The sequence below is a fragment of the Hyperoodon ampullatus genome, assembly GCF_949752795.1.
Source record: "Hyperoodon ampullatus genome assembly, chromosome: 4".
NCBI lineage: Eukaryota > Metazoa > Chordata > Mammalia > Artiodactyla > Ziphiidae > Hyperoodon > Hyperoodon ampullatus.
In genome coordinates, this window is record NC_136917.1 from 31173687 (window position 1) to 31192597 (window position 18911).

Below are 18911 nucleotides of genomic sequence, written 5' to 3' on the forward strand. Positions count from 1 at the left end.
GGAGTGGGGGACCTCACCACCCACCCCCACTCTCCTCCCACTCCAGCCTCATGGGCCTCCTTCCACCCCTCAGATGCTGTTCCCCCTCCCACCCGGCCCTCCACACAGCAGCTCCTTCTATCCTTCACGTCCACCCCAGGGCCTTTGCATGTACTGTTCTTTCTTCAAGCTGCTCTTCAGCCCCTCTTCACCCCAATTACTCCCACTCTCTCAGCCCCACAGAATGGGATACATCCTAGGGGTCTATGCTCCCACTGCACCATATGGCCCTTTCAAGTGCTTATGACAGTGGCTATTTATTTTGCATTTGTCTGGGGATTTATTTTATTAAACATCTATCTCCCCATTAGGTCAAGAGCTCCGAGAAAATGGCCCTCTGCTGCCAAGCTCTCTGTGGTTCCCCTGAGTAGATGCACATGAAATGTTCACTGAATGAAAAAGTGAATGAAAGGGGAAGAGGCTCCTCTGTCCCGGGCCCCCTCCTCTTCTCATGCTACAAACCCCCGGGAGACCTGCCCGAATCTTGGTTCCCAGGCTTCTCATCTGAATGCACATGCAATGTCCAGCAGCCTACAGGGATGATGCCCACACTCGCCGTGTCCCAGCTGGATCATGGCTTCTCTCCACTCCGGCCCCCTCCACCTACATCCATCACAGCAACGTCACCCCCATCCCTTGGCTCGGCCCCGAGACCCCCGAGCATCACCCTTCCCGGGGTGGCTGCCTACCCATGCAGTTCTTCATCATCATGAAGCCACTCTCGTAGCCATGGAAACACTCACACTCGAAGCTGCCCGGAGTGTTGACGCAGGTGCCCTGGCCACAGAGGTCAGGGGAGATGCGGCACTCATCAATGTCTGTGGAGAGAGTGGGCATGGGCCGGGCCTCCACATCTGCAAACACCCAGGGGTGCACAGGAGCCCCAGGCTGCTGAACTGAGCCAGATTAGCAGAGGTGCCGTGACTGCACCCCAGACGAGGGTAGGGAATTTCCTTCCAGCCTGGAGGCCCCTGGAGGCCGCCTCTGCCAGCCCCTCCTTTTATAGCTGGGATCCCAAAGGCCCAGAGAGGGTGTTGAGCTGTCCTTGCTCACAGAGCAGGCAGGTAGACAGGCAGGAAAAGGCCGGTTCTTGTCTTTTAGGTGCCTCTAGTTCATGGCCCCCATCCCTGTAGGCGCCCCCCACCGCCCAGGAGGCAGATGCGGGCACGTACCTGTGCAATTCCTTTCCTGGGCATCCAGGGCAAAGCCCCCAGCACAAGAGCAACGAAAGCTGCCCACGGTGTTGCGGCAGGTGCCGTGTGCACACAGCCCGGGGAAGGCTTTGCACTCGTTCACATCTGCAGCATGGGAGCACAAAACGTCACACTGCCCCGATGTCTCTGGGTCCCCACCTCCTGAGCGTTCACCCCTCTGGCCACAGATGTTTGCTCTCTCCCAAACACACGTCCCATCTCCAGGCCTCTGCCCACACTGTGCCCTCTCCCCATCCACCAGGCTCCCTGAGCCCAAACACACCTTTATAGAAGGGCTGGCCTGAGAGGAAGTCCCGGCTGGCAAAGCCCAGCCCCCGGGGACACAGGCTGGCAAACGCTGGGGACTCAGGCTCAGGGCACGCCTCGCACGCGGCCCCCCACGCAGCGCCCAAGGAGCAGCAGCAGACATCCATCCGGTACTTGCCGGGCAGGGCAGCCCCACATTCATCCTCATCCCAATGCAGGAAACAAAGCTCCAGGCGCACATCTGCAGGGAGGGGCAGTCACCAGTCCTGCCCCTGCCACACTGTGCCTGCCAGGACAGGCATTAGAGCCTCCTTCAGCAGCTTCTTCTGAAATTTCCTCCCCAACGGGAAGAGTGACTTCCTCATGCTGAGATTCGATATCATCCAATACTTCCTTTTTTTTTTTTTTTTTTTGGCAGCGCTGTGTGGCTGGTGGGATCTTAGTTCCCTGACCAGGGATCGAACCTGGGGCCCCCAGCAGTGAGAGCACCGAGTCCTAACCACTGGACCACCAGGGAATTCCCAACAGTTACTTTTTTTTTTTTTTTTTTTTTTTTTTGCGGTACACGGGCCTCTCACTGCTGTGGCCTCTCCTGTTGCGGAGCACAGGCTCCGGACGCACAGGCTCAGCAGCCATGGCCCACGGGCCCAGCCACTCCGCGGCATGTGGGATCCTCCCAGACCGGGGCACGAACCCGTGTCCCCCGCATCGGCAGGCGGACTCCCAACCACTGCGCCACCAGGGAAGCCCCAGTTACATTTTTAAAATGATATAATCCAACAGTTACATTTGAATAATGGTATAATCCAAAACTTACACTATAATAGTAACTTGTACTGCTAGGTGCTTGCTATGTGATGGGCACTGTTCTAAGCTCATCAATCCATTGAATCCTCAAAATAACACCAAGAGGAAAATATTATCATCATGCCCATTTTACAGGCAAGAAAACTGAGGCAGAGAAGGGTTAGGTAGCTGACCTGAGGCCAAACAGTTAGTAAGAGGTACAGCGGGGTTCAAACCAGGCCATCTGGCTCCAGAGTGTGTGTGTTTAACCTGTAAAACTCCCTTAGAATAATCTGGGAGTGGATAAGCCTTCCTCAGCACCAGACATGAGGGTCTAAGAATGGCACTGGTTAACTACGGCCTGGGGTGCCAGCCTCCTGTTTTTGTAAATAAAGTTTTATTGACACACAGCCACATCCATTTGTTTCTGTACTGTCTGTGGCTGTTCTTACACTACACAGCAGAGCTGAGTAGCTGCAACAGACTGTGAGGCCCCAAAAGCTGAAAACATTTACTCTCTGGCCCTTTGCAGAAACAGTTAGCTGATCCCTGGTCTAAGACAACTTCTCACTCTTTACAAAAGGAACATACGTTTAAGTGGGTCCATTTGAGGACAAGACCCTGTTACAGAATCTTTAGGAAAAAATAAAGATAAGCAGAAGTGCCATGACACACAGAGATCTGTCTTAAGCTCCCATGTACCCAGTGCCTTGGTCCAGGGCTGACCAGACTGAGCCATTTCACCTGGCTGTGAATTCAGCAATGGCTTTTTTCTCTTTACTCAGTTACTTTCTTTCCTTGTTCACCTTTTGGAATCAGCAAGAAGACCCGCTGCACACCTGAAGCTCAGTTTAGAAGGAAATCGAAGTTGAGAAGGGTCATCAGGGTCCATCTGCCTGATGTTGACCAGGCTCCAAGGTGACCCCGAGGAGGCTACCGATGGATTGATGGGACTACAGGAGGAAAAGGTGATAGAACTCGGAGCACTACCTGCTGACCGGCACATGCTTTTGGCCAAGAAGTGTCCTGTTCAAGATGTTGATAGGGACAAAGCAAGAAGCCCTCATCGAGGGGGAAAATATCTCAGAGCCTTTGAGACTGAGGGTAAGCCATTCAGGGTGAGGGTTTGAGCCCTGGATGCTGAGGAAGGTTCACCAGCATCACTTACCACTCATGCTAGAGGTGCCTCCTGCTCAAATCCCCCCGTGTAACCCTTACTCGGTAACAAGAAAGAATAAACGAAGGTTGCAAGTATTATTCCACGAGATTTTGCCATCTGCAATGACCTTCCTTGGAAGGGCAGTTAAGAAGATGCATCCCGGGCTTCCCTGGTGGCGCAGTGGTTGAGAGTCCGCCTGCCGATGCAGGGGACACAGGTTCGTGCCCCGGTCCGGGAAGATCCCACATGCCATGGAGCGGCTGGGCCCGTGAGCCACGGCCGCTGAGCCTGTGAGTCCGGAGCCTGTGCTCCGCAACGGGAGAGGCCACAACAGTGAGAGGCCCACGTACCGCAAAAAAAAAAAAAAAAAAAGATGCATCCCCCAAAACTTTGGAGACACATGGGCAGGAGGTGGGCAGTGAGAAGAGGGTCCTGGAGGACCCCAGAGATCCCGCTTGTCCCTAGGAGGGGTCTCCAGCGCTGGGAGTGGAGGAAATGAAGGGCAGGGGGCCCGGCATGGGGACCCAGCCCGCACTCACCCACGCATAGCCGGCCCGTGGCATCCAGCGTCAGGCCCTCAAGACACTCGCAGTGAAAGGAGCCAGCGGTGTTGAGGCAGCGCCCATTGGGACAGACTCCCGGGAAGACCTCACACTCGTTCACATCTGGGCAGCGGCAGGCAAGGAGGAGAGGCAAGGGCTGGAGGCTCCCAGGAGCTGTTCCCCTGGGGCCTCAGGACACCACGTGGTCCTTGAGGTGGGGGGAAGGGGCAGTGCCAGCCTCAGGGGCTGGCGGATCGCGGGGAAGACCCAGGTACCAAGGAGGGAGAATGTCTCGATCTCAAATGACTTCAGGGAGGGGCCCCAGGCAGCCCCCATGACACTCGCCCACGTGTGGCTTGGAGGGCGAACCGCAGAGGGTGGGGATGGGGGTTACCTTCACAGCTGAGCCCCTTCACGCGGGCGAAGCCACGGCCACAGGCGGGGTCTGTGGTTGGGGAGAGGAGTCACTTTCTCCACTTAAACACAGGGGATCTGTTACCCCCCAGTTGTCCCGATGGTGTGGGAGCCCCGGAGCCCCCCCAAGCATTACCCATGTCACAGCGTTCGCAGGGGCTCCCCCAGGCAGCCCCGAGCGTGGCGCAGCACTCAGACCGCAGGGTGGCTCCATGCAGGTTCGCCTCGCAGCGGCCATCCTGGACCTTTAGCCAGCAGGTGCCTTTGGTGCTGTCTGCGGGGAGGGGCTTGCTGTCTCACCTGGCGGGCCCACACCTGCACGCCGACCCGCAGAGACCCAGCCTACTCGGGGCATCGGGGTCCCCGCTGCTCCGTGGGGCCTCTCACCTAAGCACACGGTGCCAGAGGGTCCCAGGCGGCTGCCGGGGGCGCACTCGCAGGCGTAGGAGCCGGCCAGGTTGCGGCACACACCGTTCACACACGGATTGGACAGGCACTCGTCGATGTCTGCAGGGACAGCGCCCCCCAGCCGCCCCACCCCCCAGCGAGTCCTGAGCTGCAGGAAGGGGAACCCCCCCTGACCAGGGGCCCCTCCTCCCCACGGCTGCCAAAGTCCAGAGGCAGGGGGCGCAAGCGGTTAGAATACAAGGGAACGGACTGCGCAGGCTCAGACGCACGTGAGTTTGCACTGAATCGTCTTGTGCACCTGCACAAGCACGCTGACGTGCAGGGTCCTGGGAGCGCACACAGGTAAAAGTGCAGAGGGATAGGCACGGTGGGGAACCGTGGCCCTCAAAGGGTGGGTCCTGGCACAAGACAGGTGAGAGGCAGGAGGAAACCCCAGAGGGGATGGAGGCCTGGGTGTGGCCAGGGTGGGGGAGGGGTGTCAGCTGGAAAGAAGACAAAGGACCAGGGGAGGGGTGGGGCCAGACGAAAAGCTTGTGCGTGACTGTGTGTGTGTGTGCGCGTGTGCAGGTGTCTGTGAGTGCCAAGGGATCTATGTGATGGGCAAGGTCATCACAACAAAGTGTGTGTGGGCAATGGCGAGCATGCACAATTGAACATGTGTATGTGTCAGTGACTGCACGTGTGTGAGAGGGAGGATGGGCACGTATTCTTGTGTATAAGCGTGAGTGTGTATGAGCATGTGAGTGCACAACTGTGCAGGTATATGAGGGTGTGTGTGACTGCACACATAAGTGTGTGTGGCTGTGAGCCTAAGTGTGTGAAAGGGTGAGTGAAAGAATGTGGGCACACACATCTTTGAGTGTGTGCACGTGAGGGTGTGTGACTGTGGGAATGTCTGTGAGTGTGAATATGGGTATGTGAGTGTGTTTTGTGTGAGTACCGGTGTGTGTAACTGAGTGATCATATGCACACGTGTGAATGTCGGAGGGTCTGAGTGTCTGCATAAGGGTGTGCCTTTGAGGGTGTAACTGTGGCTGTGAGCATGCGTGTAAAGTGTGAGAATAAGTGTGTGAATGTGGGTATTGTGTGTGTACCTATGAGTGTGTGTAACTGTGAGACTGAGTATGAATACATGTATGCCTTTAGCGTGTCTGTGTGCATGAATTCAGGTACACGTGTCTTTGAGCATGTGTGTACCCACAGCATGCAGCGTGCATAAGTATCTGCATGTATGTGTGCGTGGCTGTGTGCCCCGGGACCCTGTACCTTCGCAGGTCTCCGTGTCTTGCCAGAAGCTGAAGCCCTGGGGGCAGGAGCAGCTGTAGCTGCCAGGGCTGTTCCGGCACCGCCCGTTGTCACACAGGAGGCTGTTGAGTGCACACTCATCCACATCTGCAGGGTGAGGGGGAGAGAGCGGGGTGAGGGGTGTGCAGTGGGGGTGGCCCACCCACCTGCCCGTCCACTTGCCAGGCACGCTCACCCATGCACTCCTTGCCGGCTGTGGCTGCCTCGTAGCCCAGGTTGCAGATGCAGCGGTAGCTGCCCCGCAGGTTCTCACACATACCGTTGGCACAGACATCAGGGTCGAGGGCACACTCGTTGATGTCTGCACCAGGAGGAGGGCGTCAGCAGCTGCCCTGGCTCCCTAGAGGCTCCAGAAGCCATGTCCCCCAGGGCCAGAGCTCCAGCCTAGACCCTGCCTCCTTCCCCTTGAAACCAGGGTTTCTCAGCACTGTGGATATTTGGGGCCAGATCATCCTTTGCTGTGATGGGGGGCGTCCTGTGCATTGTAAGATGTTGAGCAGCATTCCCAGCCTTACCCAGGAAATGCCAGTAGCACCCTCCCAAATATTTGTCCAGACATTGCCAAATGGCAATGTCGGGAGGGGGGCAAAACTGTCCCCAGTTTGGAACTCATGGAACAGATGTTTATATGGCAGCAACATAATTTTGAAAAAAAAAGTGCAATCATAATCACTACCATTATAGGATGTTTACTATTTTGTGCCAAGCATATTAGCTCATTTGATCCTCACAACATCCCTGAAATGGGTCTTACCGTTATCTCCACTGTACAGACAAGGAGGCACAGAGACAGTAGGTAACTTGCCTGAGGTTATTCAATCAGTAAATAGTAGGGCCAGGATTCGAACCCACGCATCTGGCTCCAGAACCTGTCCCTTTAACTGACAGGGGGTGGGGGAGGGGTGGACATCTGTCCTGCCCTGATGGCCTAGCAGTGGATGGGAAATCTGACTATTCTAAGTCCTTTTATTTCTTGCTCAGGCAGAAAGGCTGTTTCAGGAAGGGATGGTGTCATAGGTTGGAGTCCTAACTCCCAGGATCTCAGCATGTGACTTTATTTGGAGACAAGGACTTTACAGAGGTGATCCAGTTAAAACGAGTTCATTAGGGTGGACCCACAATCCATTCCAATATGACTGTATCCTTATAAAAGGGGGAAATTTGGGCACAGACACACAAGGAGAACCCCACGTCAAGAGGAAGGCAGAGGGGTAATTCCCTGGTGGTCCAGTGGTTAGGACTCTGCATTTTCACTGCCGAGGGCACGGGTTCAATCCCTGGTCGGGGAACTAAGATCCTGCAAGCTGCACGGCGTGAAAAAAAAAGATGAAGGCAGAGGGCGTAGGGATGAATTAGGAGTTTGGGAATAACATACACAATACTATATATAAAACAGATAACTAACAAGGACCTACGGCAACTAACAGGGAACTCAATATTTTTAATAACGTATAAGGGAAAAGAATCCGAAAAAGAATAGATATGTATGTATAACTGAATCACTCTGCTGTACACCTGAAACTAACACAACATTGTAAACTTAAAAAAAAAAAAAAGATGAAGGCAGAGATCAGGGTGATGCTTCTACCAGCTTAGGATTTAACAGTGAAGTGCCAGAAGCTACGGGAGAGGCACGGGACAGACTCTCCCTCACAGCCTCGGAAAGAGCCATCCCTGCTCCCACCTTGATCTCGGACTTTTAGCCTCTCCAGAGCTGTGGGAGAATAAACGTCTGCTGTTGAAGCCTCCCAGCCTGTGGTACTTTGTTACGGCAGCCCCAGCGACATGACAGTGCCCAACCAAGACCCCACCCCTGTCCCAGCACTGCCCCGCTCACCTCTGCCATCCGTGGTGATGCCAAGACCGCTGCTGCACAGGGCCTGGAACTCGGCTGGAGTGGCGGAAGCAGAGCGAGAGGGGTCACTGGCCATTGCCGAACCCAAACCACGCCTAGGATGTGGCCTCTTGGAGCTGAACGAGGGTCTGGGACTAAGATGCCCCCCCCAATGGGAAGAGCAACTTCCTTCCGTGTCTTCTGGGGGAGAGAAATCCCCACCCCCCCACCCCATAGGAGCCAAGCCCCCCACCACTGTCCCCTCCTGCCCCCTGGGTGATCAGAAGCAAGAACTAAAGGAAAGCGGGTGGAGGTGGGGTAGCCAACCCTCACCGGAGTTCTTGGCAGGACACAGCTGGCAGGGCTCCCCAAACCCGTGGTCGGGGCTCGCACAGCAGCACTCGGATTTGGTGACGGCACCGGGGAAGGGGCGGGCACAAGAGCTCTTGTCGAGGGTCCCGTAGCATGTGCTACGCACGTGGGTGTCCACGCACACGCGGCCATCAGCGCCCACCGCTAGCCCCCCCAGGCAGTGGCAGCGGAAGGAGCCCTCCGTGTTGGTACAGTAGCCGTTCATACAGATGCCCGGTGTCTGGCACTCGTCGATGTCTGTGGGGGGCCGTGGGCGACTGCGACAGGTCCCAGTCCCCCGCCACCCTGCCCTTGCCGCGTCCCCTCACCTCTTCCTCCCCAATCCCCATCTCTCCCCTGTGGTCCAGCCTCCAGCCTCACCCACGCAGTGGCGGCCACCGGGCGCCAGCAGGAAGCCAGGTTTGCAGAGGCACGAGAAGCTGCCGTCCTCATTCAGGCACACTCCGTTGGCACACATGGTGGTGGTGGCACACTCGTTGTGGTCTGGGGACACCGGGAGAGGATGGTTCCCAGCAGGGTCCCAGCAGTCACCCCTCTTTGCGCCAGCCCTGCCAGGTAGACCAGCCCCGCCCCTCACCTTTCCAGGGACCCTTCCCAGGGCAGTTCGAGCCTGACAGGACAAAATGTGACTGTCGGGGACTATGTCGACTTGGATATAGTGAACTGCTGGAGTGTGAACTCCCCTGGGGCAAGACTGGGGCTACTAGCTCGTGTCTGCATCTTCCATCCTGGCACACCGTAGGTGCTCCATAAATAGTTGTTCAAAGTCGAATACGTGAGGTGTGGTGGTTACACAACATTGCACTAAATGCCACCAACTGTTCCTTTAAAAATGGTTAAAATGGTAAATATGTTATGTATATTTCACAATAAAAAATGCAAAAAAAATGGAAAAAATGAGGTAGTGTTCGCATGACTTTATGAATGTACTAAATGCCACCAAACTGTTCCTTTAAAAAGGGTAGGGGGCTTCCCTGGTGGCGCAGTGGTTAAGAATCCGCCTACCAATGCAGGCGACATGGGTTCGAGCCCTGGTCCGGGAAGTTCCCACATGCCTCAGAGCAACTAAGTCCGTGGGCCACAACTACTGAGCCTGTGCTCTAGAGCCCGCGAGCCACAACTACTCAGCCCGCGTGCCACAATTACTGGAGCCTGCGCGCCTAGAGCCCATGCCCTGCAACAAGAGAAGCCACCACAATGAGAAGCCCGTTTGCAGCAACGAAGACCCAACGCAGCCAAAAATTAAAAAAAAAAAAAAAGAAAGATGATGGTAAAATTATAAAACAATGAATTAATCAAAATTACTTTCAGTAGGTGATATCTAACTAATAAAAAACAATGCAAATAAAAATAATGATTTATGCACAGACATAAATTATTATACCTAAAGTTAATGCTAAGAAAATAGCTAATTTAATAATCAACTTTCTAAATGTATCTAAAAATCAATAGAAAGTAAATGCTCTGCAAAAAAAAAAAAAAGAATGAAAGGAAGAAAATCCTTCCTGATGAGGGAAGACTGCAAGGCAGGTCTCCTCAGAGAGCGTGACAGAAAAGAATGAAGGGAGTCCCCGGTGGCCCCTACAAGCTGTGGGGAGCTTGGGTGGCACCCCCATACCCCACAGGGAGCCTGAGATCGGGGCGCTCTCCACGGTCCTGACCCACCTCTCTCAGAGGCCAGACTCTCTCGAGGACAGGTGAGGGGCCATGAGTCAGGGGCAGGAGCAGACAGCTGATGGCATGGTCTTACCCCAGAGGCCCCTTCCTGGGATTCAGGGAATGAATTCAGGAAGGAGAGAATGAAGGAGTGAGTAGGGGCTGGACAGACCACAAGGAGGATCTCAGATGGGCTGGTTCGGCCCGGAAAGGGAAGCAGAGGGCCCACCGTGAGGAGGGAGGTGGGTGATGCAGCAGGGTGGCAAGATGCAAAAGGCAGCTACTGGGGCCCAGAAGCCGCGTCCCCACCCGCTCACCCTCAACTCACCCACACAGTGCTTGCCATCGGGGCCGAGCTCGAAGCCCGCATTGCAGACACACTGGAAGCTGCCTGCTGTGTTGACGCAGCGGCCGTGGTGGCAGAGGCCACTGCTGGCGATGCACTCGTCCATGTCTGGTGGGGAGGCAGGTGGGCAGTCAGCAGGCATCCTCCTAGCCCCCAGGCTCTAATTCAGATGCAGGTTCCATCAGCCAGGCTCCCGGTCACCCCCACTCTCCGATGGACGGCCATACCCACGCACTCCTGCTTGGTGAGCGTCGCCTGAAAGCCCTCCCAGCACCGGCAGTGGTAGGAGCCGGGGGTGTTGACGCAGTCTCCGTGGTGGCAGGGGCTGCTGGCACACTCGTCCACGTCTGCAGGCAGAGGACCCTGAGCCCCAGCTCCCCCGCCCCGCCCCCAGCCCACCCCTGCCCCAGCCGCTGCTCACCGATGCACTCCCCTCGAACGTCCTGGGTGTAGCCCACGTTACACTCGCAGCGGTAGCTGGACGAGGTGGGCAGGCAGCGGCCATTGAGACACAGGTTGGTGAAGTGTCGGCAGATGTCAATGGTCTGGTTCAGCGTGGCTGTGCCTGTGAGTAGGGCCGACGTGGGGCACCCGAGCATGTGCTGGCCCCCTGGGTCTGGACCTCACCTCTGGGTTCAGACACCCACTCAAGAAGCTGGAACCCTACCCCAATGGCCAGGCTCTCCCACTTCAGCCCAGAGTCCTGCCCTAGATTCACACCTCCACCCTGGCTGAGACCCCCAGCCCTCCACCCCAGCCCTAGACCCTCACCCAAAACCCAAACCTTGACCTGGAGGCCTGGATCCCCAATCTACCCCCAGCCCCAGACCACTGTCAGTACTTTCATCCCTACTGCCCAGGCCAGGACCCACACTCCAAAGCCCTGACTCTCTGTCTCTGAGGCCTGGACCCCCTTCCCCCAAGGGAGGAGTCTTGGATCCCAAGTCCTCACCAACGTTGGTGTCACCAAGGCCCAGGCTGGGAACCCCACGCCCACTGGGTCCGAAGCCAGGGAGGCTGGGGAAGGGGCCTGGGTAGGGGGGCAGCAGCGGGAGCCCCAGGGCACACAGTCGCTGGAACTCATCTGCAAGGAAGCGGGGTTGGAGGCCAAGCCTTCGGTTGTGCCCCGGGATCCCAACCCGCAGGCCAAGCTCTGGGGGCAGAGGAAGGTGGGAGGTGGCCCCAGGCCACTCACCAGAGCCCCGCGGCGGACACAGCTCAGGGGCCGGGCCAACTGCCCAGCACCTGCCCGTATCACAGCAGCACTGCCTATGGGTATAGCGGCCAGCGAGGTCTCCGGCACAGCGGCCCACGATCAGCGCCGAGAAGCAGGTGCCGGCACGGTGGTCTGCAAGGGGGTGGGGGGTCGGGAGGATCCATTACCAGACTTCAAATCCCAGCTCTACCAGCACCGTCTGCAGGACAGAACTCCTTGCCTCTCTGCGCCTCAGTTTCTCCATCCATGGATAGGAGATGCTCAGAGCACCCATCTCACCTCGGTAGAGTGTTGCAGAGTGCACTGTATCTGGCACGTGGCCCATCCTCACTGAGTGAGGATCTTATTACCAAGATTTCCAAATTACCCCCGGGAGGGAGACTTAGGCGCATGCTGAGCAAAAGTGTCCCAACATCTAAAGCTGGCATTGTTAGGAAGCTCCCTGTCACTGTGGGTATTCAACCACACTGAGGAAGACCCCTGGTTCAGGGGGCTGCCCCGGTGAGAAGTCATGCTGGGTGCTCAAGCAGAGATGCTGGGATCTGTATGTGTGTGTCCCCGCCTACCAGCCCTGGGCATCCTGGGGAAACCTAAGAGGCTGTGAATTTGAGGAGGGGCTGGGGGAGCAGACTGGTGGACTGATGGCTGCAACTCTTGGGGAGACTGAGGCGGAGACTCCCCAGGTACGAAAACCACAGACGCTTCCACTACGCCCTCGAGCCTGATGGCGTTACACGGTGATCGTATTTCTCAAGCTCTGACTCCAAAAGAGCGTATTTTTAGGTTTGAAAACCCACAAAGGTTGGCCAGTGGCCCACAGCGGAAAAACCCCTCCCACCAGCCGGGAGGGCCCTTGCAGCTGTCCCTGAGCTGCCCGAGGCGGAGAAAACAGAAAGCGTTTCCACCTCCCCAGCCATACCCCATGCACCTGGCGGGAGGGTAGGGGGGTGGTCCCCAGGTGCATGTGTGGGAGTCGAGGCTCTGCACTCCCAGCGCCACCCCTGGCCCACGAACAGGACTGGGCCTGCCCAGGCAAGAAGAGGTCAACAGACTTGTTCAAGGTCACACAGCTGCTGGAGAGTGAGGCGGGATGGAAATCCAAATCTCTGAACCCCAGGGGACCTGACCAAGCAGCTGCTTCTCAAGTAGGGAAGATGAGACAAAATGTAAGAATTTTGACAAAAATGATGCTGCCTTTACTTATTAAGCACCTACTGTGATCAGGCCCTGCTAAGCAGTCACAACCCCAACTTCCCTGCTCCCCTGTCTTTGTGAATGTGTATTGTGTGCCCCCTACATCCAGCCCTGGGCAAATCTCTTCATAAATTGTTATTTAATCCTCCCCATGTTGTTCAGTACAGCCATTATCTCCGTTTCACAGATGAGGCAGCTGAGGCCCAGAGAAGTTAAGTCACTCGCCCAAGGTCACAGAGTATGCAAGCAGCTTAAGTAGCAGTTGGAACTCAGGACTGAATTCCAAGCCCATGTTCAGAGGACACCTGACCTTGGTTCACATCTAGGCTCTGCTATTTAGTAGTTGGGAAATGCCCCACAGTCCAGGGGACATGCCCAGAGGTAGCCTCCATGCCAGCCAAGATGGCCCCCGGAGGTGGAGGAATAAATAGGTCTGGCGCTGGCCATGGCACACTGGCAGAACTCCAGACACAATATTCCCTGTCCTGGCTGGTAGAGACCCAGCCTGAGAGGTCCGAGTGGTGCTGGAGACCTGCCAAGCCCACCCCACCTCCCCAAACCAAGACGCTGCCCATGCCCCACCACAAGTGTTCCTGGCCAGCCCTGTTGGCCACTGGCAACCTCTGACGTCTAATGACGAGCTCATCAAGACAGCAGGACAGGGAGTGAGAGCCCAAGGATCCTCCCGCCCCAGCCAGGAGGGTGAGCCTCCAGGGGGAGGCATAGCCCAGACGACCCCACCCTGGCTGGGGTCAGGGAGCGGGGTGGTCTGGGGAGCTGGGGTGTGGGTAGCTCTCTCTTCTGGACTTGCGGATTTGGCTTAAGCAAACCTCCCCTCTCTGGGCCTCAGTTTATCTCAAACACAGTGTGGGGGAAGATGGGGTACTTTTAAAAAGTCTTCGGGAGTGGAAAGAGGGATACAGAGACGGGGCCAGAGAGGCTAATGGGCAGAAGAACGTAGAGACCAGATAACCAGATGGGCATCGAGATGGGGGCATTGAGGTGGGGGCTAGAGGGGCACAGCGGGGGGAGCCAGAAAGGGAAGAAAGGTGACCAGTGAGCCAGAAGGGCATAGAGTCCAAGGGGCAGAGGGGCACAGGAGGCCCGTGAAGCCAAGACACCGAGACAGGGGACCAGAGAGCTAAAGGGCATAGAGATGGGGCCTAGAGGGCCTCTCAGACTGGGGTCCAGAGAGCACAAAGGCCAATGGGTAGGGAACCAGAATTAACGAGGGGATGGAAACCGGGGTCCAAAAAAGACAGAAGGACATAGAAATCGAAGGGCTAGAGGAGCCCGAGGGCCAGAGGGTTGCAGAGATAGATGAGCAGAGGGTCTGTCTCCTACCTGCCCTCTGCCCCTCCAGCCCCCCTGGGCCCTGGCTCACCCAGGCAACGGGTACCGTCCAGGCTGCTGGCATAACCATGGGGACAGGTGCACACGTAGCTCCCGACCGTGTTGGTGCAGTCGCCCCCGGAGCAGAGGCCTGGCACGCTGATACACTCGTCCACGTCTATGTAGATACATGTCCGGTTAGAGTCCAGCCCCCCACCAGCCTTACCCCACCTCCACCTCCTCCTCCTTGCAGGGGAGCCTGAGCCGCCCAGAGCGGAGAGGAGGTCCCAGCTTGAACCTCTCCTGGTCGCCCACCTTCACACTTGGCGCTGTTCTCTCTGAGCTGGTGTCCAGCTGGGCAGCGGCACTCAAAGGAACCCACAGAGTTGACACAGCTGCCCCCCTGGCACAGGCCTGGGATAGCCTGGCACTCATCCACGTCTGCAAGGCAATGAGAGGCACGTCAGAGGGAGAAACCAAGGCTGCTGAGGGCTCCCAATCAGCCCTGGCTCCCAGGACCTCGGTCCTCACGCACTGGGCCCCCCACTCACCTTGGCAGGCCCCCGTGTGTATATTGGGGATGAATCCCCGGCGGCAGGGGTGTGGCTGAGCAGAGCAGAGCTCACATGGGAAGCCCCAGGCCCGGCCCACAGTGGCACAGCAGAGCGCCTTGGTGCAGATGAGGCCTGTCAGCTGGTGCTGGCACCCCTCCAGGCCCACTCGACCAAAGCAGGGCCCTGTCCGGTAGTCTGCAGGGCAGATGCATGTGGGCAGCTGGCCTCAGGCTGCCCCCACCCCATAGTCTTCTGCATTTCCATCCCGGCAAGCCCAACTCAGGCCTCTACCTCTCTCGCCTGGACCACGACGGTAACCACCTTCCCAGCCTCCCTATACCAACACACCAGGTTTTTTTCCTGACCACAAGCCTTTACTCATACTGTTCCCCTTCCTTACCTGATGAACTCCTATTCACCCTTCAAAACCCTTTCTCTCCAAAGCATTCTCCAACCAACGTCCAAGAGGCCAGGACCTCCAAGCCTACAAAGCCCAGGGCATGTCTGGAGATCCCCTCCACTCCCCCAGGCCCACCCTCCCTTCAAGCCCGGGCAGGGACCCATGGATGCCCCGCTGGAGAGCCTCTCTCATCCTTGAGCACACATCTGGCTCTGCCAAATCTCCCAGACCCAGCATCCGCCCAAATGCTCTGAACCCACAGCTCTGCATCCCTGACACGCCCTCCCCAACCAGCTGAAGGTGGTCTCATTGGTCCCCCCACCGCCGTGCACGGGCCCAGATGTGACTTCCTGGCTCCATCCTCCAGATGGCTCCAATCAAGGGGCTGGCACTGGACCAAGGGAAGCCCCTTCCAGAAGGAGACACCAAAGCCAGCCCCCAGGCCTGTATGAAGGAGGGGAGACCTGCGACAGTCCTGACTTCCTAAAGCAAAACACGGCCCCCAGAATCTCACCTCAGTCATCCAGGACCCTGGAACCGCACTCACTCCTGCCTAGGCACCCAACCCTGCCTCTCTCTGGGGCCCCCACCCCCCCTCCAGGCCTCTCCTCTCCCACCCTCTCCACTAACCTTCATTTTCCCTCAGCCATCCCGACTGCTCCCCAAGTCAGCCCGAATTCCAACTCTGTTTTCTTGCCAAATCCAGTTTCCAAATGCTCACTCTCAAAGCCAGGTAACCCCCAGCCCCTCCAGCTTGATTCATGGCTATACCCTCTCCAACCCAGCTTCGGCCACAGATGGGCCTCCATCCCCAGCAGCACCCTTCACACTGGGGTGAGTCCCAGGGTCCTGCCCATTTTTGCCTTCCCAGGCTCCTTGGACACACAGGGCACTCTGATGGCTCCTACAGCTGCAAAACTCGCCAGCCCTGCTCTTGTTCACTTTCTCATTCTCAGCTGCCCATGGCCTCCATTTCTCTGGTAGACCCTTAAATCGCCCTCCCTTTTCTTCCCCAAGAACCTCAACTATCCTCTGGGCTTCAGTCCCGTGGATGGGGCAGCCCCAGGCCTGGGTGTCCAGCTGCCTCCTGGGTGACCCACAGGCTCCTCGGCCAACACTGAGCCTCAGGGTCTTCCCCCTCCCTACCCCCGGCTGCATCACCTTCCCTCCAGTTTTCAGAGCAGACCTGGGGTTTGTCCCTGCTTCCATGCCTCCCCTTGCCCACCGCAGCCCCCAACATCCAACTTCTCACAAAACATTGTTCTTTCCACCGTGTTTGTCTTGGTAACAGCCTCCCAGCAGGCGACCTCCACCCACCTCAGCCCGTGGGATCATTTCAACAGGATGCAACATGAGGGGGCGTGTCCATCTCATGAACTCCGACTTATCCCTTCTACAGGAAGCCCTCCGTGACTCCCTTCCCTGGAGCACAGTTTCTCTGCCCTTCACAGCAGCAGGGACAGCAGGAAGGAGGTCAGCTGGACCCTCCCAGGGCCTGGCCACGTCTCAGGGGCTGCCAGGAAGCCCTCCTCCCCCCAAACCCCTGCCCCGCGCTCAGCTTGGTACCTTTCTCACACTGAGGCCCCATGAAGCCGTACACACAGGCACAGCGGTTCGGCCCGATGCAGCGGCCCCCGTTGTGGCAGCCGTGGTCACAGACGGCTGTGGAGGAAGTGGGGGGGTGTGGCCTGAGGTCCCCCAGCAGCAGAGGGAGCTGGGGCCCGGGCGAGCCCTCCTTCACACAGGAATCCCCTCGATCCGGCCCAGACCAAGAGATAAGATTGTGACAATGAGTGTGTCCCCTCCAATCCTGGTCCCAGAGGAGTGACCCGTGGGCGGTGGGCAGGTGGCAGCAGAGACCTGACCTCTGGGGTCCCAAGCCCAGGTGTGCGTGATGGGTACTCACGTTGCCCACACACGGTGCCCGTGTAGCCCCTCTGGCACAGGCAGGACTCCCCTCGGCAGCTGCCCCCATTCATGCAGCTCACACTGCACCCCGACCCTGCGGGCGGGGAAGAGGGACACACAGGAAGGCCCCAAGATGCATGTACAAGGCGTCGGGACCAGGTGCGCCCAGCCTGGCTCTGGTCCTTCAGCAAAACCAGCCTGGGCTCCCAGAAGCTTCGGGAAGCCTCTCACCTTCTCTTCCCACCCCTGGGAGGGGTGGGGTGGGTGGGTCACTTTATTTATTTATTTATTTTTAAACTTAAACCCAGGCTCCCTGAGTTGAGAGCGCAGAGTCCTACCCACTGGACCGCCAGGGAAGTCCTGGGGGGTCACTTCCTGCTCACCTCGGCTCACCCTGCAGCTGGGGGCCAGCTTCCCATCAGCACAGGTGCACAGGTTGGGTCGGGAGCAGAAGCCCTCGCCGCAGGCGTGCCTACAGACCGCTGGAGAGTAACAGGCGACGGTCAAGGCCAGGACCCGAATCCTCCGCCATCCCCACCCCATGGGTGCCCCAGGGGGCCGAGTCTCTGCTGGAGCCATTGGGAGACAGAGGTGCTCTTTGGGCCAGAAATGCTGAGTAGTCAGGACAGAAACACTGGCTGTACTGCTGGGGAAGAGGTGAGGGGGCGTCTCCTGGGAGCAGAGTCGGATTCTAGACACATTAGAATGGGGTGCGCGTGGGAGTGGGGAAACAGAGAGATTGAGAGAGAGAGACACACACACACAGAGAAAAAGACAGACACAGAGAGACAGAGACTCAGAGAGAGACCAAGACAGAAAGAGACAAGAGACTGAGACAGGCAGACGGACCAACAAGCAGATAGACACAGGGAAGCTGTACGACAAAGAAACACGGCGGGTGGCCTGGGAGACTGCAGACAGAAGCAAGGGCCATTCCTGTGGCTTAGCCAGACGTCCCAGGCCAAGTCCACTTTTAAACAAGGCTGGACTTGCTGGCAGTAAGTAAGAGAACTGCCCCAGTGTCCCCTGCCTGCACCCCCCACCTCCGGAAGGGAGCGACACTCACGCACGACACACTGGTTCCCACCGGGCAGCGTCCTCCAGCCGGGGCAGCAGTAGGCATGAAATCGGGAGCCACACACATTCGGCCTTCAGGAGAGCAGGCATGGCTGGTGAGCCCCTGCCCAGCTGGACATCCCCTGGGCCTCATCCCCCCCACCTAGCAGGACAGCCCAGCCCAGCCCACACCCCAGGGGCTTCTCGGCATCCCGGGTACCACACACCCCTGCAAGAAGCCTGGGCTGCCACGCCTGCGCACACGTCCGAGACCTGCAGGCTTCACGGCCCCATCCCAACGGCCTTGGACACCCGCCACGCACGACAGGGCTGTCCAGGCCAGCAAGAGCCGAGCCAAGGGGTCCGGGGCCATGGTGTGGGTGCCGGCCCCTCTCCTTGTCAAGCACAGACCCTCCAGAACCATGACGTGTCCCTCGGAGGCTGCAGAGAGGAAGCAGAGTCAACCTCAGCAAGAAGCCCTTGGCCACACGGCACCCAGGAGAACCAGAAGCAGTGGGACCGCTGCCGGGATGGAGAAACTGGGGGCTTGTGGGAGCCCAGGGAGGCATCCAACCCCGAACCGCAAGCAGGTGAACAGTCAGGGGAGGCTTCTCGGAGGAGGTGTGATGTCTCAGCGATGGAGTCATCCAAGAGAAGGGTGTCGGGGCAGACACAGCACACTGAGAGCAGAGGCAAGAAGATCGTGGACCGTTGAGTGGAGGGGAGGGGGTGGCAGGCAGCCAGGGTGTTTCAGGAGTGCATACCTGTGTAATGGAGCTTCTACTTGTACATCAAGGGCAATGGAGAGCCCTTGAAGGGCTCTAAGTGGGAGGAACAAGGGCAGAAATGGGTGTTTGGTGGAGTGTGGAAGGATTTGCAGGGGCCCCAGAGGAAGCATGCAGTTGAAGAGGCTGGGGCAGGCATCCAGAT

The 18911-nt window shown here is 57.7% G+C and overlaps 1 protein-coding gene across 1 annotated transcript in view; it reads right to left on the reverse strand.

The window, feature by feature from the left end:
- Window positions 1-18405, reverse strand: part of FBN3 (fibrillin 3) — a gene marked incomplete at both ends in the record, with an annotated part of 58344 nt that extends 39939 nt beyond the window's left edge. The window contains 25 exons of the mRNA XM_079703071.1: window positions 729-857; window positions 1212-1337; window positions 1516-1740; window positions 3984-4109; window positions 4381-4431; window positions 4537-4674; window positions 4788-4907; window positions 6075-6200; window positions 6289-6414; window positions 7951-8004; window positions 8281-8556; window positions 8680-8802; window positions 10304-10429; window positions 10549-10668; window positions 10743-10886; window positions 11274-11405; window positions 11517-11669; window positions 14116-14241; window positions 14379-14504; window positions 14615-14812; window positions 16584-16679; window positions 16924-17019; window positions 17309-17407; window positions 17992-18074; window positions 18209-18405. Of these exons, the coding sequence (XP_079559197.1) occupies window positions 729-857; window positions 1212-1337; window positions 1516-1740; window positions 3984-4109; window positions 4381-4431; window positions 4537-4674; window positions 4788-4907; window positions 6075-6200; window positions 6289-6414; window positions 7951-8004; window positions 8281-8556; window positions 8680-8802; window positions 10304-10429; window positions 10549-10668; window positions 10743-10886; window positions 11274-11405; window positions 11517-11669; window positions 14116-14241; window positions 14379-14504; window positions 14615-14812; window positions 16584-16679; window positions 16924-17019; window positions 17309-17407; window positions 17992-18074; window positions 18209-18405 (3316 nt within the window). The remainder of the gene's footprint in view (window positions 1-728; window positions 858-1211; window positions 1338-1515; window positions 1741-3983; window positions 4110-4380; window positions 4432-4536; window positions 4675-4787; window positions 4908-6074; window positions 6201-6288; window positions 6415-7950; window positions 8005-8280; window positions 8557-8679; window positions 8803-10303; window positions 10430-10548; window positions 10669-10742; window positions 10887-11273; window positions 11406-11516; window positions 11670-14115; window positions 14242-14378; window positions 14505-14614; window positions 14813-16583; window positions 16680-16923; window positions 17020-17308; window positions 17408-17991; window positions 18075-18208) is intronic.
- Window positions 18406-18911: the final 506 nt, after the last annotated feature.